General features: G+C 58.0%; 1 protein-coding gene across 1 annotated transcript; it reads right to left on the bottom strand.

The window, feature by feature from the left end:
- Positions 1-1,591: 1,591 nt before the first annotated feature.
- LOC150045154 (uncharacterized protein KIAA1671-like) lies at positions 1,592-26,123 on the bottom strand. The gene is made up of 8 exons (XM_090320352.1): positions 25,397-26,123; positions 12,562-12,671; positions 10,113-10,374; positions 8,553-8,715; positions 7,597-7,721; positions 6,687-6,823; positions 6,020-6,102; positions 1,592-2,528 (listed from the first exon to the last, which is right to left on the bottom strand). Exons 1-7 carry the CDS (start codon positions 25,679-25,681, stop codon positions 6,024-6,026), a joined length of 1,161 nt encoding a protein of 386 aa, XP_090176478.1. The 5' UTR covers positions 25,682-26,123; the 3' UTR covers positions 1,592-2,528; positions 6,020-6,023.
- Positions 26,124-27,777: the final 1,654 nt, after the last annotated feature.

Below are 27,777 nucleotides of genomic sequence, written 5' to 3'. Positions count from 1 at the left end.
CAGAGAACAGAAAGCCTTTCTCGAGACCTACTATGCGCAGGACACCAAGCTCATCTTGTTCACATAGTGTGTGCCTTGCCTTGACAGTTCTCAGGGAGGCATCGTGACCTCCACACTGTCTGTGAAGAAACTGGATGGAGGAGCAGGTGGAGGGAATCTGCTACAGGGTTCACACCCCCTCGCCACCACGAAAGGAACAAAGAACGGTGCTGCAGCTTATCTACGACAAAAATGAGAGCTGGCATTTTAGCATGCAATAAAGGATAGCTTTGCCTCCAGTGGATGCCTTATATGTGCATGTGTGTGCACACGTGTGTGTGTGTGTGTGTGTGTGTGTGTGTACACGGGTGCTGGTCCTAGGGTCTGAGCACTAGTGGTCCTTTAGGTTTTTTGCTCAAGGCTGGTACTCTACCACTTGAGCCACAGCTCCACTTCTGGCTTTTTGGTGATTAGAGTCTTACAGACTTTCTTACCCAGGCTGGCTTCGAACTGTGATCCTCAGATCTCAGAGCCTCCTAAGTAGCTAGGATGAGAGGTCTGAGTCGTTGGCCCCTGGCTTACACCGGGTACTTCACGTGCTTATTTAATTGTGGAGGAAGAAAGTTGTAAATTGCTAAACAACTCGGCTTCCTTCTGTAGGTTTCCTTTGCTCTGAGCTAACACTTGAGCCCCAGCCACTTTGTCCACTAGCAAGTGTCAGGATTCTTTTTGCACAGTTTTGATGGACAGCTGAGAGAAACAACTAGAATGAGGAAGAAATTTCCCCAGGAACGCGGACAGAACACCAGAGCAGGGCCCCAGCCTCCTCCCGCCTGCAATGGTGCAAAGCCAGGCTCCTGCTACCATCTGCTGGGCACACAGGGAGATGGCAGAGGTGGGGACCACGTGACCCCACTGTCAGGTCCCCTGAAGACCCCAGAACTAACATGTGCTTGGTATTATTTTTCCCGGTGGTGGGGCTTGAACTCAGGATCTGGAGTTGTCCCTGAGTTCTTCTGCTCAAAGCTAGTGCTCTACCACTTGAGCCACGGTGATACTTCCGATTTCTGAGTGGTAAACTGGAGATAAGAGTCTCATGGGGATTTTCCTGCCTAGGCTGGCTTCAAACCATGATCCTCAGAGTTCGGCCCCCCTGAGTAACTGGGATTACAGGCGTGAGCCACCAGGCTGTGCCGGGTACTTTGGTGACTGTCTGCAGGAGCCAGTCTGCAACCTGAGCAAAGCACTTCTGGGGGTGTGTATGAGGACAGGGGGCTGCCCAGTCCCACGATGGGCACCCTGGCACCTACCCCGTCCTGTGGTAACCAAGCCTTCCTTGCCTGGGGCTCTGACAGCATAGCCCACACTAAAAGGGGACTGGAGGCCAACACTCCACACAGCCTGGAGGTAACAATGAGGAGTCAAGCCTTGGTGGGGCTTGATCCTGGGATGCCCACTCCAGAATCCTGTGCCAACCAAGCTGGCTCCCTCCTGCTGCCTGGCCGCGGAAGAGCAGAGACAGACGTAGCAGGCAGCGGGCAGGCCCAGCCCAGCACGCTGGCGCACACTGGCTTTACCCAACAAAGTATGTAATGAATCTTTATTTGCAATTTTCAGAGTCAGATCGCAGCATCAAGATACACAGGGACTGAGGGAGGGGAGGCGGGAGCCCATCGCATTCGACTGCTCATCCAGTCAGTGAAGGAACTTCTTTATAGAGATGAAAGAGGAGGAAAAAAACAAACAAAAACCCCAAAGAAAACCTCTTGCACAATCAGTAGTACTCCAGGAGATCCAAGAAGCCACACTGTGGTTTTATTATTTTTTTCCCATTAAAAATATAAAGTTTTGTTTTGTTTTCCTAGAAGAATCGTCAGTGATGCAGGCAGGGTCGGGATAAAGAGTCTGTGGCCTCAGCTGCCTTCCATTCATGACCCCGGAGCATGGGCCACGGGTGGCTCAGAGTCAATGACAGGCGTGATCTTCTTCAGAAGAAATTAGGAAAATATAGACTATATTTATATCTCCTCCCCCACTACCCGGCTTAACAAAGCATGTGAGGCCCTCAGCCACTCAGGAAGCACTGGACTTCCAGGGCTGTGGTGTAAGTTAGGAAAGGACACGGCAACAGCTTCCATCTGTGGCGTGGCCCGTGGCAGTTCCATGGTTCTCTCCAGCAGGGTCTCTAAGGCGACGTGAAATAATACTCATCAACATCACAAGTTCTCCTCGGGGCAAGGGTCTGATTCTTAGGTGACAGGATGTCACCAGTGATTGTCACAGATCAGAGTCACAGAAAACACCACGGCTGGGGCCGGGGATGTCTCCATGCAGAGGTCTCCCAGTGGCTTTCCCAGCTTCAGTAGCTACAAGCAGCAGTGGTGGGAAGGAGCCCTCTGATTTTTAGTCACTCTGGGGATACAGTCTGGGGGCTTCAGAGTGAAAGAGTTCAAAAGCACAGGCTGAGAAGGCGGTGGTGGAGGCTGGCGTGAGAACCCTCCTGGCTCAGGCTGAGGCCTGGGTGTCCTTCCTGCTGTGGGTCTCACTTCCTGGACACATGAAGGAAAAGGCACCTGGTGTGAGCTGAGGGCGCAGCTGGCTCCCCTGAGGAAGTGCTCAGACCGGCTGTCTTCCCTTTGGGATCTACACCACCCCAGCTGTAACATTAGCACCCCACCCCATCCCCAATCCTTCTGGGACCCTGAGGCTCCCTCCCAGGGCTTCTGTGGACACAAACTCTGGGGGTTCATGTGCCAAAGGAGTCCCCCCTCCTCCATCTCTCTGAGCCAGGGATGGTGAAGGTAGCAGGGAGAAGACAGACTTATGGGAAGGGCTGCTATCATACTGGAAGTTGTGCAGAGGGAGGAGCACGGGAGGAGCCTGCAAGAGGAGAAGCCTGCAGAGGGAGCAGAGAGGAGGAGTCTGCAGGGGAAGCAGAGGGGAGGCAATGACATCCAGTCTGCCTTCTGCACCAGGCTCCCTTCAAGGACGACAGACAACTTGAGGAGTCTTACACAGAGGTGGGGTGACTTGATGGATCACAGGTGATTAAGGCATATTAAGGGGAGACAGATTTCCAATGGTGAAGGGAGGAAAACTCAACCCCAAGGAGCTGCCCCACTGAGAGGAGAACTTGACAGTCCACTTGTCTGTGTGCCACAGCTCCACACTGCCTGGGTCTCAGCAGGACCTTCAGATATCACTGTCACCCTGAACAGGGGGACGAAGTCACAGGGGGTCTCAGAGGCCACAAGGACCCTGGCTGGGTTCCAGGCAGATTGACAAAGCCAGTTCCCCTGGAATCAAATGTGTCTGCTGCCTGCTCAGCTGTGTGAGGATCTCCAAGGCCCATCTCACTTCCTGGTGTGTTTTTCCTCACGGCGGGCATACCTGGGACACAAATACGGCTTGCTCGACATGAAGCATCCTGTGGGGCACAGGGGATAATTTCCTGCCCCCCACGGGAAAGGGAGAATGTAGGGTTCAGACACCAGCCATGTGCTCTGAAGGGGACTTGGCTCAGAAAGCCACTCTATCAAAACCATGGCAGAATACAGGATGGAGCTTCAACACAAACAAGGCAACAAACCAATTCCAGCCCCGAGTAGCTACAGGGAATAGATGGGCCTTGAACTCAGGAAAGGAAGAAAATACAAGCTGGCACTGAGCTGGAACATCCCTCCCCTGCAATGCAGATCTGCCAGGCTGGGTGGGTGGCAGGGCCCCTAGGGGCAGCGGGTGGTGTGTGTGTGTGTGTGTGCGCACGCGTGCACTTGCATACATGGGCACATGCACCTGGCATCGCTGTCCTTGGTGCTGAAAACAGGTGTTTGTTGAGCCTGGAGAAAATCAGGATTTGCTATCACTGGCCATTCCATCCAAGTCCCTTTCATCTGGCGTCTCTGCTCAGAGTCCCTGGTCTAAGGAACCCCTTGTTCCCCCCAAAAAAGGCTTTGAGTAAGACAAGGGAATTACAATGTGGGGGCCTGCCATTCGTGAACCCAGATGCTCAGGGGCAAAGACCTCTGCCTAGAAATTAGAGCCCCAGTACAAAGAAGCTGGGGTCAGTAACCACTTTTCAACAGCTCGGAGAGGAGTAAAATAACCTTGACTGGACATCCCCAAACCCAGGGCTCGAACTCCCGTCTCCCCATCATCTAATACAGCTTGCGTCTGTGTCAAGTTTCAAAGAGGATTGGCTGAATTATTGCTTCATCACCCCCAAGCTGGGTACATGGGGCGCCCTGCTTGCTATTTACTGGAAAGAAAAATCTGGGAGGGCATTTTCAATTTTTCAAATGCTAAGAGAAAGGAAGAGCCTGTTAGGGAGATTGAAAAAAAAAAAAAAACCTCTTATCAAAAACCCAATGGCAGTGTCCTGGACCAAGATCCCAGCAGGAAGTGACAGCTCAAACTTCCTTAAAAATGTCTTTGGAAAAGTCCTTCTCCAGGGAGAAGCGATCCATCGTTTTCTGAACACAGATGTTCTCAGAGGAACAGAGGACACGGTCTAGCCTAGGACCATGTCCCCAGGGCCATAGAAGGTATCAAAACAGCATAAAAATGCAAACTTGTCCTTTTGAGATAGGGTCTCCATAGGTAAGCCCTGGTCTGGTTGGCATTGAATTTGAGATCCAGTCCTGCTTCAGTCTCCTGAGTGGCCGGGATGACATGTGTGTACAGCCCTGCTGGGCAGAAACTGCAAACTTCTAGAGGAAAGGTAAAATAAAAGCAAAAAAAAAAAAATCCATCGTCCAGATGCCTCTGGGGGGGGGGGGCAGCTGCTTTCCCTCATAGCCGACAGGAAGTGCTGTGGGCAGGGCTGACCCAGCAGGTGACTGCGGAGGCGGGCCTTCCTGTGGGAGGTGGTCTGCAGGGCCCAGCAGGTGACTGCGGAGGGCGGGCCTTCCTGTCGGGGGCAGTCTGCAGACCACAGGAAGGGCCCAGGCACATGAAGCTTGGCGCAGGAATGAACAGTGGCCAGGGCCTCCTTCGAGGGGTCTGATGGTCACAGTTAAGGCTTCTGTTGATTAGGTGCGGCGGTATCCAACGCCTGGAGATGAAAGAGCAATCAGGGTTCAGCAGGGGGAGCAGTCCCCCTACCCCCACTTCTTCCATCATCAGGCCTCCAATGGGCACATGTGCTGTGTGCAGGAGACCCCGGCCCCCCATTCCCAGCACTGTCATCAAAGTAACTAGGCCAGCGGTCGGCTGCACCTCATACCTGTAACCCCAGCTGCTCGGGAGGCTGAGGTCAAAGCCAGCCTGGGAAAACAAATCCGGGACTTCTAGCTCCAATGAATCCCTGAAAAGCTGGACATGGAGCTTTGGCTCAAGTGGTAGTGCACCTTCCTTGAGTGGGAAGGCCACGTAAGAGCCAGAGGCCCAATACTGACACAAAAGGAGATGCATATACGTATTGTTCTGGATTCTTCCTCCTCAAGAATGGTGTTCCTCACAATTCTCAAGTCAGGAGGAGATCTGGGCTGGGGTCAGGGGTGGAGGAGGATATGGAAGTGGGTAAAGTCTGATTTCAGCGCAAGAACTCTGAAATTGGAGGTTAGGTTGCAGGGGGTGACATTGTGTTCTGGATTTCAAAGCTACCACAAAGCAATATGCCTGGTGGAGGAGAGGGGTTTCCTGGCCGGCCTGGGGTGAGCACCACACTGCAGACCCGAGGGCTGCTCACAACGCTGTTGCACACTGCCTGCGGGTGCCAGAACCTGAACTCAGGGTGCGTGGTGCTCCCTCTTGGCTTTCAGCCAGTGCTCAACCACTCAAGCCACACTGCCAGCCCAAACTTTTGCTGGGGAAGCAGAGATGGGAGTCTCACAGACTGTTGTGCCCTATCTGGGTCTGGACTGCAATCCTCTGCAGCACAGCCTCCTGACAGGCTAAGGATTATCCTTGCCTGCCTGACTAAACTATTTTTTTTTTTACATTTTAATTGCAATTACACCATCTGCACATGAATAGGTCACGTGTGTCAAAACACACATCATTACAGATTCAGCCCCACGTCCCCTCTGCCTTTGCCCACCTGGTCAAGCTTGGTTCTCACACAGGCTCTGCCTCTTCTTGGACTTCAGCTCCCTCAGCCATTGGGGAGATGGCTCTTCAGACCTGCAACCACGAAACCATCAGGGGAAGCCGGGCCCCGAACCTGAAAGGGGTGAGGGCTACAGGGCTGGGGCTCTGGGGTGGCTGTCTCTGCGTCCCTCTACTGTGCCAGGGAGGGGCTGAGCCCAGCGCCCAGGCCCGGAGCACACAGCAGAACACAGTCCTGTGGTGTGGCTGTGAGGCTCCGGAGCCTTGGGTGAGGTGGGGGCCACCCTGAGCTGGGCTCTGCATGGTGGGAACCTGGCAGGGCACCGACAGGTGCCCCCCACAGCTGATTAATTCCCCCCAACTTACCCTGCAATGCCTCCTCCCCTCCCCTGTGCTGAGGGCTCCCGGACTCAATCCAGAGAGGGGGGAGAAGGTAGGGTGCCCCAGTGTCCTCTTAGGACTGCACTGTTCCGTGGTTCCAAGTAACAGAGATGGGTTTGGGGGTTAGGGTGGCAGAAATGGGGGGAAGAGAAGCAGGGCCCCAGAAATACAGCTGTTGTTGTCTGGTGGAAGATCAGCGAGCCCTGGCCAGTGCAGAGACTGACGTGCAGCCACAGGATCCTGAGCAGGGAGGCTCCCCGTCCCCCCAGGCTAATTACCTCTCATCCTTGTCCACGCTGGAGGGCAGCACACGGCCACCCAGCACCCGAGGCTGGAAGGGGGACTTTGGGGTCTTGGGGGTCCAGTTGGGCATCTCACCAGGACTGTCCATCTCTGGCCTTTTATGCAGCCGGGCCTGGGGAGAAGAGAGCTGGGGATGGAGCAGCCTTCTGTATGGAGAAGGTCTCACTCCTGAGGAGAGCAGCCTGGAAGGGCCCCCGGGGAAGGGTGCCCGCCAGGCAGGTCAGCGCAGAGGCCGAGAGGGAGTCCACGCAGAGGTCAGATGGTGAGACCCAAGGAGCACCGGCCAGCACCGAGACGCCTATGGCAGTGTCCTGCCTGGCCATCCATCTTCTCTGCCTTCTAGAGAGCTCCACACGCAGACAGCACGCATGCACTGGCACGCATTCTCACATGCACACACACTGCCCTCCGCTGCCCGCCGGCCTCCTCAGAGAATTGGCAGAGCCCTACTGTGGCCCAGGCACAGCTGTGGTCAGATTCTCAGTCCACACAAGCACAGCTGCAGCCCATGGGTCACAGCAGGAGCGGCTCCCTTGTTCCCCGCCCCGCAGCCAGCTTCTCCCTCCTGGTCCACCCGCTACGCCCAGGCCTCCTGCTCAATAAATAAGAGCAGAAATCAGCCATGTGTGAGGCAGCTGGGTGGAAGGCACAGAGATGGGGAGGGAGGGAGAGAGGGGAGAAGGGAGGGAGAACATAAGGAAGGAAATGAGGAAGGAACAATGAAAGGAAAGCAAGAAGGGAGGAGGAAAGGAAGGAAGGAAGGAAAGAAGGAGAGAGGGAAGGAGGAAGAAAGGAAGGAAAAGAAAAGGCAGGCAGGCACGTCCAGGAAGGGAGGACGGAGGAAGAAGGAGAGGGAGGAGGCCGCGACAGGGGCGAGTCCAGTACCTTAAGCACTGCTGGGTCCATGCCCGGGAAGGCAGGTGCTCTGTGCGGGTGACCAGTCGGTGTCCTCTCCACTCTGGACGGGTTCTCTTCCTCATCTGACTCCTCCTTCCGGGGCGACTTCTCCTCTGTGGCAAAGCAAGAGTGCCAGGTGACTGACGGCTACCATGCCATGCAGGGAGCTCCTGTGGACTGGACTCTCTGTGCCCCCCTCGTCATCATATTCTCTCCCTGGCACCCCGGCTCCTGTGTCTCCCTAACTCTACTTCCTGCCAGCTGACACTAAGAGCTATCAGAGCAGATTCTCTCCTAGGAAAGGACAGATAGACGGGGAGGTCACATCCAGGCCTGCACCTAACGCCTTAGCAGAGCATCGAGGGGCTCCCTGGCCCTGGACCACCTCTCCCTCTGCCAAGATTCCCAGTGCAAAGGAAACTAAGCCACTCCTGCCACACAGAAAGCTCTTCTCGTTCTGCTCCGGGCCACCCAGGGACACTGAGTCCAGTGTCCCTAGATTATTCTTATCCGCTTCTAGATTCGGCTCTGCTCTTAATATGGAATGCAGCAAAGCGGTGCCCAGAGGAACATGGATAGCCCTAAAAATATGTATTAGGGAAGTTAAACAACAACAAACAAACAAATGCAAAACCGAGTTTGTCCACACAAGAACCAAGGAAAAGATCAGCAAACCTACAGAACGAACACAGAAGCGGGGATTTAACAGAGATCCGAGGACAGATACAGACTCGAGTACTAGTTGTGTTTGTGCCCTGATTCATGGGTTATCTCTCGAAACACTTTTCTTATCAGCTCTGTAGAAGAAGAAAATTCCCCAGCCTAAGTCATCCTGTTCTGCTCATCCCCGGCCTCCTGGGCTTGCAAGTTCATCCCCGGGTTTAACCTAAATCCTGCCGGCTGCGCCCGTGGTGGGTGGGTGTGGAGAGGTATGGCCTGCGTACCTGTGGAGTCCTTGAACATCCACATGCTCTGGGCTTCCTCCTCCTCTTCCCCGGGGCCTGAGCGGCTGCGCAGGTTGTGGGAGAGGGTGGGTGCCCGCCGGCGGTTGCGCTTGCTCAGCTGTGCCCGCGTCTTCAGAGCGCTGGAGTCCAAGACTGAGGTTTGCTGTGGGGGTGTGAGGAGGAAAAGGAAGGAACATAAAGCATGGGGCCTTCAGAGGGGACTCAGACAGGGGCTCAGGGCTCCTGGACAGTACTGGGGGGTGAGGGAGGGGGCTGCACACAGGGCTCCACTGTGCGGATCTGGCTATGTCCTCCCCATCCCTTCCTCCCTAATCCTCCCTCCCCTCCCTCCCTTACCTCTCCACCCTCCTTTCCTTCCCCCACCCATCCTTTCCTTCTCTCCCCTCCCTCTTTTCTACCCTCCCCCCTTCTCTCCCCTCTCCTTCTCTCCCCCCCCTTTTTTTTGTTGTTGGTCTTGGGGCTTGAACTCTGGGCCTACCCTACCCGTGTAGCCACAGCCCCACTTCCGGTATTCTGGTGTTAACTGAAGGTAAGAGTCTCATGGACTTTGGTATCTGGGCTGGCTTTGAACCTAGATCCTCAGATCTCAGCCTCCTGAGTAGCTATGATTATAGGTGTGAGCCACCAGCACCTGGCCTCCTTCCCTCCTCTTGTCCTCTCCTTTCTCCTCTTCTCCCGTCCCTCCACTCCCCACCCTCCTCTCCCTCCTCAGACCCTGGGCTCTGCTTCTATTGTGTGGTGGCCCCCGAATGCTGCTGTCATCTTTGTGTGACTCAATTTTCTGCAGGTGTGGGCAGCGGGAGGCTAGGGCCAGCTGGGGGGACAGTGGACCCAGTGTGGGGACAGGAGGCCAGGCATAAAGCTCCTGACAGACTGGAGCTGTGGCCTGGGTGAGCCAAGCGTCCAGGTGGGGAGGGTGACAGTTCTGTCTCAAAGGGGCTGCAGGACAGTAGGACAGTGAGACCCCATGCATGACCACGGTGGGGGGCAGGGGGCCCCTTGTGTTACCAGGGCCAGGGACAGCAGAGCAATGCATGTGGTCAGGGGACAGCTGACTGACAGGGCTCTAGCTGTCTCGGGGAGTCCAAGCCAGAGGGCACCCACTCGTGTCACAGCGCAGGGTGCCGACACTGAGAGCTCCCAGCAGACCCCGAGGCTCTTCACCACCAGAACAAGGAGCCAGTTTGCAGATGGCACTCGGTGCCTGGCTCTGTGGCAGGTGAGGGCCTGGTCACAAGCCCGCAGGAGCTGAGGACCAGAGAGGTGCGGGGAGCTGCATGCGGCTGGCCCAGGAGGCTCTCCGCAGGCTGAACCTCCCAGAGGGACAATTCGGGAGTGGCCTGGCCTACATCTGTCTTTCTAGGTGCCTGGGGGGCTGAGGGTGGGAGGCTCACAGTCTAAGGTTGAAAGCCTCGGAAGGCGTGGCTCAGGTGGTCGAGCGCCCGCCCAGTAAGGACAAAGTGCAGAAGAGGAGGAGGAGGGGAGGGGGAGAGAGGGAGGGAGGAGGGAGGGGCCCTGGGCCTGGCTCCCGGGACTCACATGGATGAAGGGGAAGTGGTCCACTGGGTGGGCGTCTGGTGTGAGAGGCACCCCGGGGCTGTCCGTGGTCTCCATCTCAGAGCCCGAGCGATCGGTACTGGTGCTGCGCTGGCTGGCGGGTCGGCCGTGCTCCTCCATGGTAGGCCCAGGTGGGGAGGTCGGGGAGGACGGGGAGGACGGAGAGGAGAAGCGGCGGCGGCTGGAGGGCTGTCTCCGCCCCGCTGGGGCAGTGCCATCTGGAGACGGGGACTCCGGGGCCACGCTGCAAGAAGGGACAGAGAGGCTCCTGAGAACCGAAGGCAAGGACAGGAGCCGGGCGGGCCGGGCTCCGGGGGCTGTCCACACCGGGAAACCCCGGCGAAGCCTCCTGGCAGCACAGCCTGGTGGGGTGCAGGGCAGAAGGTGCCAGCCTCCATGGCCACTGCCCAGCCTCAGTGCCAGGGGGTCGTCGAGGGCCGGTGGGCTGAGCATAAGCAGACACTGGAGCTTCCACTGTCGGGGAGCAAAAAGGAATACATTCTACCATTTGAGCCACAGCCCCATGTCTGGCTTTTTGCTGGCTCACTGGAGGTAAGAGTCTCACGGGCTTTCTTGCCGAGGCTGGCTTCAAACCACGATTCTCAGATCTCAGCCTCCGGGGTAGCTGGGATTGCAGGCGTGAGCACCACCCTGGGATGAGGGTCAACCCGCAGCCCCCGTGCTGCCAGCCCACTGCTCACACGGCATGGCCACAGAGCCTCCCGGTTACCCTGCAAGGACTACGTCAGACCCCGGAGTCCTACAGTCTGAGGAGGTGAAGCCATTGCTGGCCTGGAGCCACCACTCTCCTCCTCCTACCTCCTACCCTCTCATAGCTGGACCCCCAAGGGCGTACCACCTCCCTCGGGCTGGGTGTTAGCGGGGGGCAGGGTTTCTCTAGAACCTTCTGCCTAGTTCCGATCTGGACTGTGATCCCCGATCTCCGTCTGTCTTCCAGGTAGCTAGGTTTACAGGCATGAGCCGCCATGCTCCGCTCATGAAATGAAACACGAACCTCACTGAAGACGAGGACACAGCGGCATGGAGATGGGATTTCATTTGCCCAAAAGGACAACAGAACTCGGGTGAAGCACAAGCAGCCTGACGGCAGGACTGGAATTTCTGGATCTCCCTCCTACCTCTCAAACCTCTGCCCACCAGAGCACAATCGAATCCCGATTGGGTCATCGGGGACCATGTAGGAAATGCATAAATAAACCATGGCACGACCGCCTCCGTCACAAGCACACGGAGAAGACGTGCGAGCGAGCACAGCGGAGCCTCTAAGGCAGGGCAGGTGAGAGGACCCGGAAACAGAACCATCAATCCTGGCATCGGGTTGTTGGCCATATCTCCGCCACAGCGGGGAGAGGGAGAAAGGAGGGTTGGGATTCCATGACAGGTGGCAGGTTGGTGGAAGGAGGGCAGGACTGAGACAAATGCCCAGGCTGAGAGGCGGCAGGTGGCAGTGCTGTCCACGGTTGTACCCACAGGGTTCCCAAAGTTGTGTGGGGCTGCAGTACCTTTCAGTGACAGCAGGGGCGCCAGTCTCTAGGAAAACCCAGGCCCTCATTCATGGCTGATCATAGCAGTCTGAGCTAAGAGCCAGGGCCCTGGGTCAAGTCTCTTCAGAGATATAAACTCTTTACTGTGTGCCAGCTTCCTCTCCTGCCAGACAGGGTGAGAGAGTGAGTGTTCGCATGTGTAACCAGCCTGAGATGGGCTCTGGTCCTGCGTAGCAAATACCCCGGCTGGTTCCGAAGCATCACTGTCATTCCTGGGGAAGGAAGTTGTCACTGGAACACAGTGACATAGGGCAGGTGATTCCCACCTCTCTGGCTCTGGAATCCAGGAGCACCATAACTCGTAGCCTTTGGCAAATAGCCAGGATATTTTCTCCTAGCCATGCTGGCACCTAAGGTCTTAATACACATGAACCATGGAGACAGTCCAGAAACAGCTTATGAAGAAATGGTGGTAGAGTGCTTGGGTTCAATTCCTCAGTACTGTGGCTCAAGTGGTAGAGTGCTAGACTTGAGAAAGTCCAAGGACAGTGCTCAGACCCAGAGTTCAAGACCCAGGATTGGCAAAAACCAACAAACCAAAAACCTTGTACAGGGTGTAGTTTACCATAGGTGACTGACTTCAGGCTGCCACCACTGATTTGCTACATTATTTTGTCACCCCTGAGGAAATGTGGGGCCCATGAGGCCTTCGCCTCCCCGGCCACATGCCCACCCACCCGGTCCCCCAGAGAGCCCCAATCTGTTCTCTGGGGATGTGTCTCCCTGCCCGATGACACGTTTCATTTGTTCTTTTGCACTTGCAAGAGAACAGCTGCTCTCTTTCCGTTACAGGGAAGTTTGCGAGAGCGCAGTCCTGGCCACACGGTGTCCCCTAAGGCCGGCCACCCCCCTCCATACCACCTTACCTGTCCCCACTGGACCTCGGCTCCACCCATGCGCCGTCCCCATCCTGCACCAGCGTGTCGGTGTCCTTGGCCTCGGGACTCCGCCGGGAGAAGCATTGCTTCAGCTGGTCCTGCGGGGACCATATGTGTTAGCGAGACACTCGGGCGTCCTGGACATGCAAGTCACCAGGCATTACCCGCCACTCACACTCCCAGTGCCTCTGCTCCCTGCCCCCCTCCTGGGTGGGTCCTGGATGCTGGGGATCTGGCGCCTGACTCTGAGGAGGCACTGCAAGGAGTAGGGCGCCTCAGCTGCCAGGTCACCCTGGCCCTCTTCAGTGCCTGCTCATGCCTCAGAGAGCAGCCTGGTTCTCACGTCCGTGTGTCACACACACCCCCACCAGTGTCACCTACAGCCCAGAGCCACTGGACAACGCGCCGGCCACCCTGGGATCCCTCACACAGCCCAAGATGCAAGGTTCACAAAGCGCCCCCCTCATCCATGAGGAGGGCAGCGGACTCACCCCACGCCAGCTCCCCAGCATTCAGGCCTTGCCCGGAGCCCCAAGTTCACACTGGGAACCCCAGGGTATGGCCCGGTGTCTAAGGCTGGGGCCACAGGGCAGAGGCATGGGTGCCATCTTCACAGAACCGGCCATGGGGCTACCACCGGCCTCCCAAGCTCACCCACTCAGCAAAACAAAAGCCCCTGCAGTTTGAAGCCAACCGGTGCAGAAAAGTCCATGAGACTCTGATTCCCAATTAACCAGCAAAGAGTCAAAAGTGGAGCTGTGGCTCCAGTGGTATAGCTCCAGCCTTGAGCAAAAATATCCAAGGATGGCGCCCAGGCCCTGAGTTCAAGCCCCAGGACCAGCACACCAGCATCATGCACATACACCCATGCATGAAGAACCAAGCAGCCTTTGAGAACATGAAGCCGGGCCTGGCCAGCTCGTTCCTGTAAAGGGGGACACGGTGCGTCAGTGCGCTGGGCCTGGTCAGCCACCGAGGTCTCTGTGCCAACCCCCACCTCCTCCACTGTCCACGGGACAGTGAAAACACATGCCCCTGGCTGGGAAGCAATACAAGTTTTTATGCAGCCAGCTGGATGCAGCCCTCGGGGCGGTGTCAGCTGATACCTGGCCTAGACAGCCTGGTCCACGGCCTTCACACTGAAGGCTGTGTAAAGGTAGGGGCAGGCCCACCGCGCCCAAGCCCCACCCTACAGTGCACTGCGTGGCCTCCTGTGGTTGTTGAAAACTGTGTGTGTATTTCTGCAATGTCTTTGCAGGCAGTGGGCAGGTAAGAACTTCTAAACCAAAAAAGGTGATGTGGGAAGGGAGAGGCAGGGAGAGAAAACACTGCACCCCGGAGACACATAGACGCAGGGGGGACCCTGAGTCAGGCAGCGGCCCACAGCCGACCGCGCAGACCCAAGTAACCCAAGATCCTGAGCCCGGCTCCCAGCAACTCTACACCCAGGCGGCTGGCCAGGGCGCTCTGTGGCCCCGGGCATGGCAGGCCAGTGCCGGGGACACCCACCTAGTGTCAGGGTGACAGGGCCTGCAGGGAGAAAAAGAGGGGGCGGAAGCAGATCTCACTTCCTAGGCCACTGTGCTCTCCTGGCTCTGGCCACCACGGAACCGCTTGTCAAATGGGAAACCGGAGGACCACGCAGAAAACAGGTAGATGCTGAATACAAAAGGCCAGTGGGAAAATGTTAACCAAAATGGGTGGAAGGGTGGCAGGGAGGGAGGGAGATAGGAGGAAGGGAGTGGAAAGGAGCAAGTGTGGGGGGGGGTCAAGGAGGGCAGCTGGATAAGAGGGAGTAGATGGATGGGTGAATGGAGAGACAGCCACAGACACTTACTTCCTGGGCCGTGGCCAGGGCCCCGCGTGGCTGTGGTTCACTGTCTTTCTCACAGTGGGCTCTGCCACTGCGCGTTTTGGCAGCTGAGGACCCTGAGCACCGACACAGGGTGACAAGACACAGGGACCATACTTCACCTCACACACTGGGGAAGAATCAAGCGCTGTTATCACCTCCCTTACTCCAGGAGGTGGAGGCGCAGAGAGGGAGGGGCCGACTCCCTCCACGCCTAGAAGGTGAACAAATGGGTGAATGAATGAATGAGCAGTGAGTAATGAGTCAGTGAATCAGTGAATGAACGGATGAGTAATGAATCAGCAAGGGAATCCGTGAGTGAACAAGTGTGCGAGTGGATGAGTGAATGAGTGAATGACCCCACATCTGCTCCTCTGCCTGTTCTCTTAGCATGTGAATGATGCTGTTGAAGATTCACCTACCGGAACCCTTCAACTTACAGCAGGCCTGGCTGCTCCCATAGATATCCTTAAGTGGAATCCCAGTTCAGTCTTAGAACAATAACGCTTCTTTCTATAAAATACTAAGTGCAGAACCCTGACAATCTAAGAACAGCAGAGCCAGCGTGAAATATTTTTTCAAAGGTGCCAAACAGACAAGATGGATCCTCAGGGACGTGGGGAGGGGGGCTCCCCAGACAATCAGGGTCCGTAGCGGGGGAGGAGAGGAGAACACACATCTCTTCCGTGGAAACAGAACCTATTTGGGTATTGAGTCTGAAGTTTTTTTAGTGAGCTCTGCTGTGAAGATCAGCCAACATGCGTGGCACGGGACAGGTGCAGAGACGCCACCCTGTCCCCAGGTTATAAAAAACTTCTTAGGGGACACTGGGCCCCCATTTGCCAGTGGAAGAAATGTAAGCAGACAGGTCGTACAGAGCACAGCAGGGAACAGAAAACTAGGGAGGTGAGGGTGGGCGGAGACAGGGCCGTTGATGGACAGGTCCCTCTCTACCTCCTTTTAATCATGCAGGGCTTGGGGCCTGGAAACCGGAGGTGAAACTTAAGAAGTGTGCAATTTCAGATAAGCCCACCATTGTTTCCTGTTCCAGCACCTCCTCTTTGTGGGACCCTGTAGCCTCTCCCTCTCCTCCTCTGCCCCTTCCCCTCCTCCCCTCCCCCTCCTTCGCCCTTGCCCAGCTACTTTCAAGTCCCCTTGGAGGGTTCTTAAAACAGCCTAGGCCATATTTGACTGCGTTTTGGTTTTTTTTTTGGAAGCCACATGCTGAAATATCTCTGTCCTACTTTATTTCAGGCAAGGGGTCAACTTGTCAGGCAACAGCATGGCAGGGTGTGGGCCCGAGTGTGAGGCAGGGGCCGGCAGCGTGCAGACACAAGTGTGAGGCGGGGCAGGCAGTGTGTGTGTGTGTGTGTACATGTGATGTAGCAGGCAGCACAAGCGTGAAGCGGGGACGGGCAGTGTGCATGGGTAAGTGTGAGGCAGCAGGTGGGCACATGTGTGAGTCAGGGGTGGGTAGTGTGCATGGGTAAGTGTGAGGCAGCCGGTGGCACAAGTGTGAGGTGGGGATGGACAGGAACCTGGGATGCTCTCGCTTACCAAACCCTCCATAGCCCGCTCCCTGGCAGCTGGGCCACTGTCCCTGGGACAGTCCCAGCGCAGTGTGTCCCCTGACGCCCTCTGCTCACTCAGCGTGGCACTAAAGCCAAGGCAGGAAGCTTCAAGGTGGGGGTTGAGCTCTAAGCACAGCGAGCCCTGCTTCTCTTGTCCCTCCCTGGCCATGCGAGCTCCTGGTTGCCCCCCCAAGAAGAGGGGTCAGGCATGGACAGTGTCATGACCAAGAGGTGCCAGCTAGTCAGGCAGGAAGAGCTGGCCGGGGGACAAGTGGGCACTGATGGCACCTCATTGGGCAGTGGGCAGAGGACAGGACACAGCCAGGTCCCGATGGATGGCAGCCCCCGGGGGATCCCACAGGGTGAGGACTGCCCCCCCCCCAGCAGGCTCAGGACCCATCACCCACTGGCATGGTCGCCTCTCAGAGGAGGAGGACAGTTAGGCTATCACTCCATAGCCTGAACCAGAGGCTCTGCTTCCCCTGGTGCCCAGCCTGGGGTCCTGCCCAGGCCCTGGGGCCATGGGGGCTAAGGCAGAGCCTTAGACCTCTGGCCAGCCACTCCGGGGCTCATGTGGGACAGAGGCCCCAGGATGCAGCTCCCAGGGCAGTCTCCACATATAAACAAACATGACAGACAGACAAGACTGCCGACTGGAGCTGGGCGCCCATGGCCCACGCCTGTCATTCTAGGTCCTCAGGAGGCTGAGATTTGAGGATGGCAGTACAAAGCCATTCCTGGGCACAAAAAGTACATGGTTATCTCCGATTAACCACCAGAAACCCGAGTTTACCCAGGGCAGGTGGGCAGGTTGGTCGTGGACCTGTGATGTTCAGGAACACACTGGGGCACGTGGACAGAGCGGAGGCTCGCGTACCCTCAGGCAAGTACGCCTGTATTTCCGGCAGGGCTACAGGTGGCTGTGGGGCCACTGGGTGAAGTGACGTCTTTAACAATCTCCTCACACACACATCAGAACAGGAGAGAGAGAAAACTGGGCTTCCATTTACACACGAGGAAATCGAGGCTCCAAGAAGTCAAGCAGCTCACCCGTGTGCTGCTGGGGTACACACGCGGGGGCACATGTGTGAGGGGGCTTTGTGTGCATGCACACATGTGGGTGCCTGCGTGCATGTGTTCAAATGTGCCCGGTGCATGGACATGCATCCTGCACGCAGATATGCACATTGTGTGTCCACACACACGTACATGTGCATGGCATGTGTGTGTGCAAACACTTGTGTGCATTTGTGCACCAGGGGCATGCTCATGTGTAAAGGCGTGTCTGTGTCTGCATGCACACCCTGTGCCTATGTGTGCCTGTGTTTTCTGTGGTCCCGCCTGACATCAGAGGATTTAGTCACCGCCCAGCCAGCATCCGTGAGCACAACTCAAGCCCAGGCCCCCCACCCACCACGGGCTGGACTAGGGACACACTCCCTGAAGCCAACCCGGCTGATCCCTCAGGCGCCCGAGGAGGAGTGGTCTCTGGCATCTACAGCCCCGTCATTCGTGAGAGACACCAGAAAGGACCTTCCTGTCCCAAACCCGGCGGGGCCCTGCTCACATAAAGAGCGCTGACTGACTCGGGGGCCCAGGCAGCCTCAGAACAGGATCACAGACGCAGCTCAGCTGGTCTGAGATCAGATGGCTCTGAGCCCACAGACCTTCCTCCCCCACCTTCCGCCTAGTCACGATTACACGCGAGCATCACCTGGCCTGGCCAGTGAGGTTGATGGTGCTGAGATCCCTGAGCTTAGAGCCAACCCTGCACCTGCTGGAGTAGCCCGGACCGAGGGGTAGGAACACAGCCCGGCAGAGCAGGGGTGAGAGAAGCTGCAGTGGGCTGAGCAGAGGATGGGGGTGGCCGCAGCCATGGCGGGGAGTAGGGGGGGTGTATGACGCCATGGGAGGATCAGATGACCTGATTTCCAGGTAGGTTCCCCAGCCCTGCTGGAGGAAGTGTGGGGGCTCCAGGGTCCAGTCCGGAGAGGGCAAGATGAAGGATATTGGGAAGTGGGGAGGCCGGGGCACCAGGGGTGAGGCAGGAAAGGGAGAAAGTGACCAGCATCCCCGAAAGTCAGCACCCCATGAAAGTCAGCACCCCATCTTCTCAGCCCTCAATGCTCCCTTTGGAGCCAGGATTTCTAGGAACGAGACAGTCATGGCACCAGCCCGGAAACAAACCTGCAGCAGAAAGTGGGAGGGCAAAAGGGAGCCAAGGTGGGAGGGAGGAGGAGAAAATAGGCCATCTTCTGAGCATCCAGGACTGCAGGCTTCCTGTTGCTAGGCAACAGAGAATGCCCTGCTGAGGTGCAGGTGACCAGGCCTGGCTCCCAGAGCGGTGCCAGTGCCCGGCCCCGCCCCCAGGGTGGGACAAGTGACCAGGACACAGGGAAAGCGGATTCCATAATGTCCCGCGCCAACTTCCTTCCCCCTCTGTGGAGTCAGGATCCTAAACGCCAAATCTGACTCAGAATGGCAAACACGCGTGGGTTCCATCAGCCACAGCCAGGCTGGAAGTGTAGCAGGCCTGGCTGTGTGACCTGGCCAAGTCAACTGATGTCTCAGAGATTTCATTTCTTCGTGGAGAAAACAGGAGGTGGAATTTGGAGGGACGGAGTGTAAGCCAGAGGGGGAGGGGGGGGCATGCAGTCCAGGCCATGCAGTGCCCTCTTTCCCACCCCCTGCATGCCCACAGGAGACCAGTCCCCTTCTTCCACTAACTCTCGCAGGGCCCTTTCCACGGGGGCCTGGGTCAGCTTTGCACTTCTGCTCAGGGGCCCAGGTTCAAGGCCCATGTCAGGTACGGGCCCTGCTGTATGCCCCTGCACAGGTCATCTCTCCCTGAGCCCCTGCCCCACGCCCATCCAGTACAGTGACCACACCGGTCTCATCAGTGGGTATCAGGCCCCAAAGCTGGGCACAGCGCTGGGCCCAGAGCAGGCGCTCGATGTACAGGGCGACAGTGGTTTCTGCCACGCCATCCTTCTGTGGCTGCTGCTCAGCCCTCTCCAGTGAACTGGGGGTGTAGACTGAGGATGCCACCGGAAGAAAGAGCTCGCTGTCATTTTGGGGAGCCAACATCCCCAGACATATGGCTGTGTGGAGGGGAGGCAGAGTCTCCTCCTCCCGTGGGCTGTCACTTTAATGACATGGAAAAGGTCATATTTCTCCAGTTGTAGGCGCTAATTACTCACGTCTGACTTGGATTCTTTAGACTAAAGAGTGGGAAAGAAACCTAGAACGTGTGAGCAGGGGTGACATGGGGAGGGCGGTCACCAGCAAGACAACCCCACTGCTGGACAGATCCCCGGGCTCACAGACTGCATGTGTGCCGCAGCACGATGCCGTCACCCCGCCAGCTGGCGTTCACAGGACGGAATCCCCCAGCCTGCATTTCTCTGAATGTGGATCTGTCAATCAGTGAGGGCCACATGGGTGAGGTGCGCAGGCCAACAGAGGGGCCAGGCTGGGGTGCAGGGGTGGGGGTGGGGGGGAACACACAGCAGGCAGTGCCCGGCTCTGAGCAGAGCCTGGAGCCTGGACACCTGGGATTCAGAGCACCCGGCCCACGCCCATGTGCCAGCCTCAGGCAGCTGACAGCGCACTACCAGCCTCCACACCCCAGCAGGACAGGCGTCTTCCCCGGCAATTTGCCTTCTGGAATCTTCTGTAGGGTTTACTAAAGTGCTCACAGTGTGACACTGCATGTGCCCCCACTCAACTCGTGCTCACGTAACAGCCGGTGCACCAGGATATGCCACAATCCCACGCGGGGACTCAGCACACGCTCAGGCATGTGTGTATTCATTCATTCCCTCATTCAGGATCATGGGACTGTCCATTCGTTCATTCACCATTCACTCATTCATTATCATTCATTCACTCATCCCCTCACTCCTCAAGCATATTTACCAAGTGCGGGCCAGGGAGCCTGAGGCTGGAAGGACCAAAGGAGCTCTGTGGGATGGTGGGAGGGTTCTGGGTCCTCACAGAGGTGACGCCTTCATGAGGCGGACATGGAAGGTCTGTGTGTCCCACTCGCTGAGCCGGGCCCTGGACAGTTCGCTGGTGAAGACCGAACCAGGCCCGCCACCTCTCTGGGCCTCGCTCCTGGCCCGGCGGCACACTTAGCAAGCACCCGGCAGGGCACAGGCGCCATGCTGGGCTCTTGCAAGGGCCACGGAGCTGCCTGGCACTCCAGGAAGACCTGGGAAGAAGATGAAGGTGCACGCCCGTGGCCCAGTCACAGCCGCCACACACCTGGGACAGAACTAGGGGTTCCTGGGGCCGGGAGTCCAGCCTCATGGTAGAGTGCTTGCACAAAGACCCAGGTTCGAAACCTCAGTACCACATACAGGGAGAAGGCAGAACCGGTGCTGTGGCGCAAGCCTTGAGGAAAGAAGCCCATGGACAGTGCTCAGGCCCGGAGTTCAAGTCCCAGGGACTGGCAAAAAAAAAAAAAAGAATTAGAGGTTCCTGCCATCGTTCACTCACCACTTCCCTGGCTATCTGTGATCTGCCAGCTCAGATCCCACGCCCCGCCCGCCCCGGGCGGCCAGCCCACCCCGCCCGTGACTCGTCCTGGAGTCCTCTGGGTGGTGTCTCTGTTTACCCTCCCAGGCAGCTGCTTTTGTCCATGCTTCAAACCCAATGCCAGAAGTTCTAGAACCTTCCAGGCTCTTCCTGCCAAAACGTCCCCGGAGGGTGGAGAAGGCAGCTGCCTGGACATGACCCTCACATCCACCCAGCAGAAGGAAAATGCCAGAAACACAAGAAGAGGCTCTTCACTCACCGACTCGAAGCCACTCGATGAGGGACAGCAGCGTGAGCTGCCGGAGGCTTCCTGGCTTTAGCTCAAGGCAAATATTGGGGCTCCCAAGCCCTGGGGGGGGGGGGGAAGGGCTGGGAATCCGGCGAACCGGGGAAAGCATTTCCAACCGCTGAAACATACTCGCACACCGCACCCCTCCCCAGCCCTCCTCACAGCTGGCGGCCCACCTGCAGTCGGGAGGCTCCAGGGAGCCAGGCCGGGAAGACGGCTCAGGGACTATTCCCATCAACCCTGATCGTCCAGGTCTCAGCCTCCGAGTAGCTGAGATGGCAGGGGAGACACCAGGGCCGGCTATATTGTCCCCATCACCGTCTCAGTGATGGGGAGGCAGGCCTGGAATCCTCTAATGATTGCCCTGGGGAACAGTCCGCTGCAGCTCAGGGCTCGATGGATGAGTTTAATGGGCTAGCGAGCACTGAGGACCCAAGAAATGGATTCCATGCTGTGCAGGGCCATCTTAAGTGGCTCCAAAGCCCCTCAGGTGCTCAGCTCACAGACAGGCGTGGAGCCACAGGGAAGATGGGTGCCAGCCCGCCAGCCCAGGGCAGCCCCTGGGGAGGGGGGTCGACTTCCAGATAAGGCTGCCCTGCCCACCCTCAGATCACTGCCACCCACAGCTGCGTAACCAACAACCCCACAACAAATGATCTCACAAGAGGGCGGAGCTTACGCCCGTCATCCTAGCTCCTAGGGAAGCTGAGAATGGAAGGATCCTGGTTCAAAGCGGCCCCCCCCCCCCCGCCCCTCAGGCAGAAAAGTCTGCAGGATACCATGGGCAGAAATCCAGACCCCATCTCAAAACTAAGCAGTGGAAAACAGAGCCAGCGGCGTGGCTGAAGTGGCAGAGTGCCTGCCTGACAAGTGCAAGGCCATGAGCTCAAATCCCTAGTGCCACACAACTCAACCACAGCCTGGTAACCTGCTCCCACCATGTATCAGACCCCACAGCCCTCTCCCTCCCCAGTGCCAGGGGGCAGGCTGGCCCCAGGGGCAGCTGAGGGACTGTCGTGGAGCCAGATGTGAAGCACACTAACCAGTTACAAGTCTCCAGGGAAATCTAGCAGAGAGGACATAAAGGTAACAAGTAAATTTTCACTTTAGTTCAGGGGTCTCAGCCTCCTGAGTGCTGGGATTACAGAAATGAACTCCCATGCTAGTCCTGGGCTTGAGCTCAGGGCCTGAACACTGTCCTTGGGCTTTCTCAAGGCTAGAGCTCTACCACTTGAGCCTCAGCACCACTTCCAGCTTTTTTCTATGTACGTGGTACCAAGGAATTGAACCCAAATTTTCGTGCATGCTAGGCAAGCACTCTACCACTAGGCTAAACTCCAGGCCCTATTATTATTATTATTTTTTCCCCAGTCCTGAGGCCTGGGCGCTACCCCTGAGTCCTTTTGCTCAAGGTCTAGTGCTCTACACTTGAGCCGGGCACATCTGGCCATCTGAAGGCCAGGAAATCACCCGGCACGTGGCAGGACAGACGGTCACGCCCTCTCCTCTGTGCTTCCCGCTCGCTCGCTGCCCCTGGCCGTGCCCATTATTTTATACGGCCATGATGATTCTTTATAAACATCCAAATGACCCTTGGCAGAAAAACCAAACAAAGCCCTCCCCACCCTGGAGGGGCCAGACTCCACGGAGTCAGAGAACAAGAGACCGTGGTCCTCCCTTCCCCGGCACAGCGACGGCCTCACAAGCTCACCATGCCCAGGCTCCTCTCTGTACGAAATCCTCATGGCCGCTCCAGGCTGCGGACCCCAGCCCCCCACCCTTCTTCATCAAATCCCCACATACAGCTTTCTCCGGGTCCAGCGGCAGCCCACACTTCCTTCCCGTCTTGTCCCATTTCCTGCCCAGGAAGTCCCCCATCTGTCCCAACAAAACATCTGAGGTTTGGAGCCGCTGAAAGAGACAAGTGACACAAGAGCAACAAAGGTCCTGGGGTCACTAAAGGGGAGACGGACCAACATGGCAGAGACCCATACGCAGACCCTGCCCTGGTGGGCTGACCCAAGTCTGGACAGGAAAAGACTGGAATGTCCAAGAGATACGGAACCCACCAACACAGCTCAGCTACACACCACCGGAGACTAAAAAACCATCCTTTTAGGTGTGCTTCTTTTGTGATGCCAGCATTTGAACCCAGGGCCTCACACTCTATTGTGACTGGTACTTTTCCACTTGAGCCATGTCTTTGTTGGCAAACTGGAGACAAGCCATAAGTATCTCACAGGCTGGTTTTGAGCCTCGGGATCTCTGTCTCCTGAGCTTCTAGGTTGTTTTTTTTTTCAAGGATCAAAGGGAGCAGAAGGTGAGCAAGTTTGTTCGGGAGAGGAAGGGAAGGACAGGAAGGAAATCAGCCAGGTGCCAAAAGGCAAGACTTCCCCCACGGAGGAATGGGTGGATTTTGTTTTCTATTTTTCCTGTGTTCTCTAAGGGCAAAATGAACACATGTTACTTTCCCCACTGGGGTTGAGGAGGAGTGGCACTGGTGTTATGTCACATTTGTCTGCCCTGAGTCCTGCCTGGCCTGGGTGGCCCCGGTCTCCTGCAGTGGCACCGGCACTGGGGCCCAGGCCTTGGCCCTCAGGGTCCACAAAGAGCCGTTTGTTCTATGCTGACATCATGCAGAAGGGTGAAAGGAGGCTTGAAATGGGGTGAGGCCAGGCCCCAAAGGAGGCCACCTGCCCAGCCTGCCCTGCACGAGGACACGGTGACATCATGCTGGCATCTGGGACTCCAAGCTAAGTCCAACACCCCAGTTCCACAATCCCAAAGTATGGGCAGAGATCAGGACACCTGGCTGGACCCCAGATGGCTCTGGACGAGCAGCACGGAACTGTAACAGGCAAACCCATCCACGGTGACTTTGCCACTGGCCTCACGGTGTATATAAGGCTGGGCTCCGGCCACAGGGGCCCCGGGTGGAGGGATTACAGGCGTGAGCCGTAGCAGGGTGCTTGTGACCGGAAGGTGAGGTTAGAGTAGAGAATATCTGAGAAGCAAGCTCAGACCCTCTCCTGGGTCCCAGCGGAACTATTTCCATGTGACTGTGTGCTCGTGGGGCAGGCGGAGGGGGCGGGGGACCCGGAAAATCTCAGCCGCGCTCCAGCGGCAGAGGAGCAAAACCACACCAGTAAGGCCCCTCAAACCGAGGGCAAATAGGGAGACTGAGGCTGGTGATTTCACCTAGCCAGGCTCACCCCTCTGAGGGTCTCAGTCTGAATCCAACATTCTCTTTGGGGGACCCAGGGGTTCCCCAGATCCCAGCTTCCTGCTGGGCTCTGATTGGAGCCCGCCCCACCCAGACACCCAGACCTCTTCCTAACTCTCTTCCTTTCCAGCCTCTGGGGGGCTGGCAGGAAAGACATCTGGGGATGCACCTGGGAGGGTGTCCCTGCAGAGATGAATCACAAGTCCAGGGGGGGCCTGAAGCCCCCCCAGTCAATCCCACAGGTGTGGCTACTGTCTATGCTTCAACACTCACCCTGCCACCCCGAAGACAAATACTGAACAGGAAGCTGGGTGCACTCTCTGCTTCCACTGGAAAACTTGGAAGAAATTAGCTGGCTGTCCCAAGAACTGGTGTGCAGAGCTGGGAAATGGAGCACAGGGAGGGCAGGTGTCCGCGGATGGTCACCCAGCCCAGCCAAAGTGGACTGCGGCTCAGGGAGGCCTTGAAGTCCTTTAGCCAGGACGCGTGGCCTGTGCCCCCCCACCTGCGCACATGCCTGAACCCCACAGGCACCCGAGCTGTGTTTGCAGGGCCGAAGGCTTCACAGTACAGCATGGAAAGTCTACATGCTAACTTCATCCACTTGTTTATTGGCGGGGGGGATAATCGGGTGTTCCACAGGGCCGTGAAGCCTGGAGCCCCAGGCTGGGGGCACTCGAGGTCACCTGGGGTGGGAATAGTAGAAGCTGGGGATCACCCACCCCTTGCCGTAGGAACAGAGGACTAGAGAGATGGGCAGAGGCAGAGATAAGAAACTTCCCCCCCAACTCACACCCTCAAACCCATCCACATGGGGCCTTAGAGAAGCATGGACTTGCAAGACCAGCGTCCTGATAGGACCTGGTGCCCCACTGACCTGTGGGTGCTCGGCTTGGCCGTATACCCGCTGGCCTGGCTAGCTGTGCGACACGGGATGAGCAGACCCCACCTCAGCCCACCTCTTTGACAGGCTGACTGCCAAGCCAGGGCCCCCCCACATCCTCCAGTCATCAGCGACAGCAAATGGCGTCTCGGTGGCCCTTGGCCCCGGGCTCCGGGGAGGGAGAGGCCAGCAGGAGCAGGTGTCTGCTAAGCTGCCCTAAAAATAGGGACCGGCGGGGAGTGTGTGGGCCTGGGGCTGGGGGGGGCGCGGAGTGGCTGGGCTTAAACCCAGCGCACAGCCACCTCGTCTCGGCTCTCAGCTGCCCCCCAAGTCTGCGTCTCCCCCAGTTCGGGAGGAGAGGCAGTGACTCACGAGCCTTCCCCAGCCCTGGGCTGGAACTCAGCTCCGCAGCCAGGGCCAAGGGGTGGGGGACCGCGGGGAACTTATGAGAACAGCATCAGCTTACACGGTCCGGGGCCTCTGCATCCGGGTGCCGCCTCCTGAGGGAGGAGAGCCGCTGCTGGCTTCGGGCAGAGAAGCGGCGGAAAGACTCCCGGCCCCGAGAGGCCAAGTGTCGGAAGGACGAGGCGCGTTTGAAGGGGGTGCGTCCGGTGGGCTCCCCGCTTGTCCGCTCGTGGCCCACTGTGGCGGTCACCAGGTTGAGGGCGTCCTGGAAGGACCTGCGCACAGTGCCCACCCACTGAGTCATATGCGACTGGGCCACGGTGAGTCTGTCCCCCAGGTAATCCATGAGGCCAGCCTGGAGGAGGCGGCGTCCAGATGGAGAGCGATGATTGAAATGCCCGTGGCCTGGCTTGGGCAGGGCACTGCCCTGCCGTGAGTTTCGGGGCACAGACAAGAAACCCAGCAATGCTCTTTAGCCAGAGCAAGAGGAGGTGACCATTGCTGAGCTGCAGGGCCGGGGTCCGGGTCTGGAGTCCAGGGAGGGCTGGTCCAAACTGGATGAGCTCAGAGCCAGGGAGCCGTAGCCGCTCACTCCAAGGTATGACAGTCCCCACAAGCTGGGGGCGGGGCAGGGGGCACCCGTGGCAGCGGCTCCTCACTGCTCTCCCCGGCCCGCCTGCCCGGCTGCCCACTGGCCTCTGCTCCGGGCCAGGGTCCACTCACCTGACCCGGGCAGGTTCTCCGTCCTGAGCTGGAGTCTCCAAACCTGGCAGCCAGCAGGCAGCCAGCTCACTCACTTCCGGAGCCAGCCGCCCCCCCCCCCCAGGGCCCCAGGGGCCCCTGGTGGAGCAGCGATGACATCAGCCCCCCCACCCCCGCCCGCTGGGCTGGGCAGGCGGGCGAGGGGCTGACAGCCCTGGAATGCAGGAGGGGCCTGGGAAGGAGGCGCAGGCAGCCACCGGGGAGCCGGGAAGCCGGGAAGCTGGGGAGCCAGAGAGCAGGCGCAGGACCGTCCTTCTGTCCCGTCCACTGGCTTCTCCCCCTTAACCCCCCCCCCCCAAAGTCCCAATCTCTGGATGTCTCTAGGGACCGCTGGGACCTCACATGCTGCCCATCTCCTGCAGCGTCCTGTGTGGGGGAGACAGGGGACCCCAAGAGGCCTGGAAGGGCTGGCAGCCGGCTCCAGGAGGCATCTTGGGATGTGGCATGGCTGTCTGTCTGTCTAGTCTAGTCTGTCTCCCTCTCCCGTCTCTACGGGTGGATGTCTCAGGCTCTCTCCTCCTGCTGGGCTCTGGATTTAAATGTCTCTCTCTCTCTCTCTCTCTCTCTCTCTCTCTCTCTCTCTCTCTCTCTCTCTCTGTCTCCTCCCCCTGTCTCTCCCTGGAAGGCAGCCTAGAGTCAGGAGCCAGGTGAGCCACCCCGGAAGCCCCCCACCCCCACCCCAGGAGGCTCTGGGCCCAGTCTGTGTATTTTGGTATGGGGCAGGGTTGCCATGGCAACTGGGCCCAGCACCAGCCCATCCCGTGCCACGGCCCACCCAGCTCCGCCCTGAGCTTGGGAGGGGAGGAGAGGCGGTGTGGGAAGATTCAGCTTGGTCACGTGAGCTCACTGGGCTTTAACCCTAAAGAAGCTGGAGGACTGCAGTAGGCTCGGGGCTCGGGAATCCACCTCCCCAGCTTCGGAACAAACACTGGCTGGTCAGAGGGGCCTAGCTCGCTGGACAGATGCTCAGAAAGCCACCTCTGGCCGGGGGTGGGACAGAGGGACAGGGACGGGATGCCTCGTGGTGGCCCGTGGGGACAGTGACCTGGTTGACAGTGACCATGGCAAAGCTCTCAAAGGCCCTGCGAGCCCGTTTGATGGAACCCAGAGCACTGCCGTCACCTCCCCGGGCCAAGTGACCCGATAATGGGTCTCCAACCAGGCCCTGAGGACGGACCCTCACCCCCTTCATTTGTGCCCTGGTGTGGGGTGAACCAGGGTGACCGTAGGCCTGACACAGTGAGGCAGGGGGACAGCGAGGGGGGATCTAGATGTCCTTGTCACCGTGTCCTGGGACCAGCTGCCATGCTTCCAGGAAGCTCCAGCTGTGTCCTGCAGACCCACCACAGCTAAGAGGAGGATGGCAGTCCTGGCTGGCAGCCAGCACCATGGTCCTGAGCAAGCCCTGAACCCTGGGTCCCCAGCCACGGTCTCGCGGAAACCTAATCAAAGCCACCCCCACCCCCACCCCAATCACTAACCGGCTCCCAACTTCCTGGCCCACACAAATCACAGGAAACGCTAGCGTCCAGATGCAGCGTGGGCTGTGGCGGGGAGGAAGCTGGGGGTGGAGCTGGGGTGAGGCAGGGTGGGCAGCTCACCACGGGGCCCAGGACAGCCGCCATCTCCAGGGGACAGGACCTGCGTTCCCCCCGCCCCCCATCCCCAGAGAGCAGGAAG

The sequence above is a fragment of the Megascapheus bottae genome, chromosome 28 (assembly GCF_031878675.1).
Source record: "Megascapheus bottae isolate mThoBot1 chromosome 28, mThoBot2.hap1, whole genome shotgun sequence".
Classification (NCBI taxonomy): Eukaryota; Metazoa; Chordata; class Mammalia; order Rodentia; family Geomyidae; genus Megascapheus; species Megascapheus bottae.
This window is presented reverse-complemented; position numbering and strand designations above follow the sequence as displayed.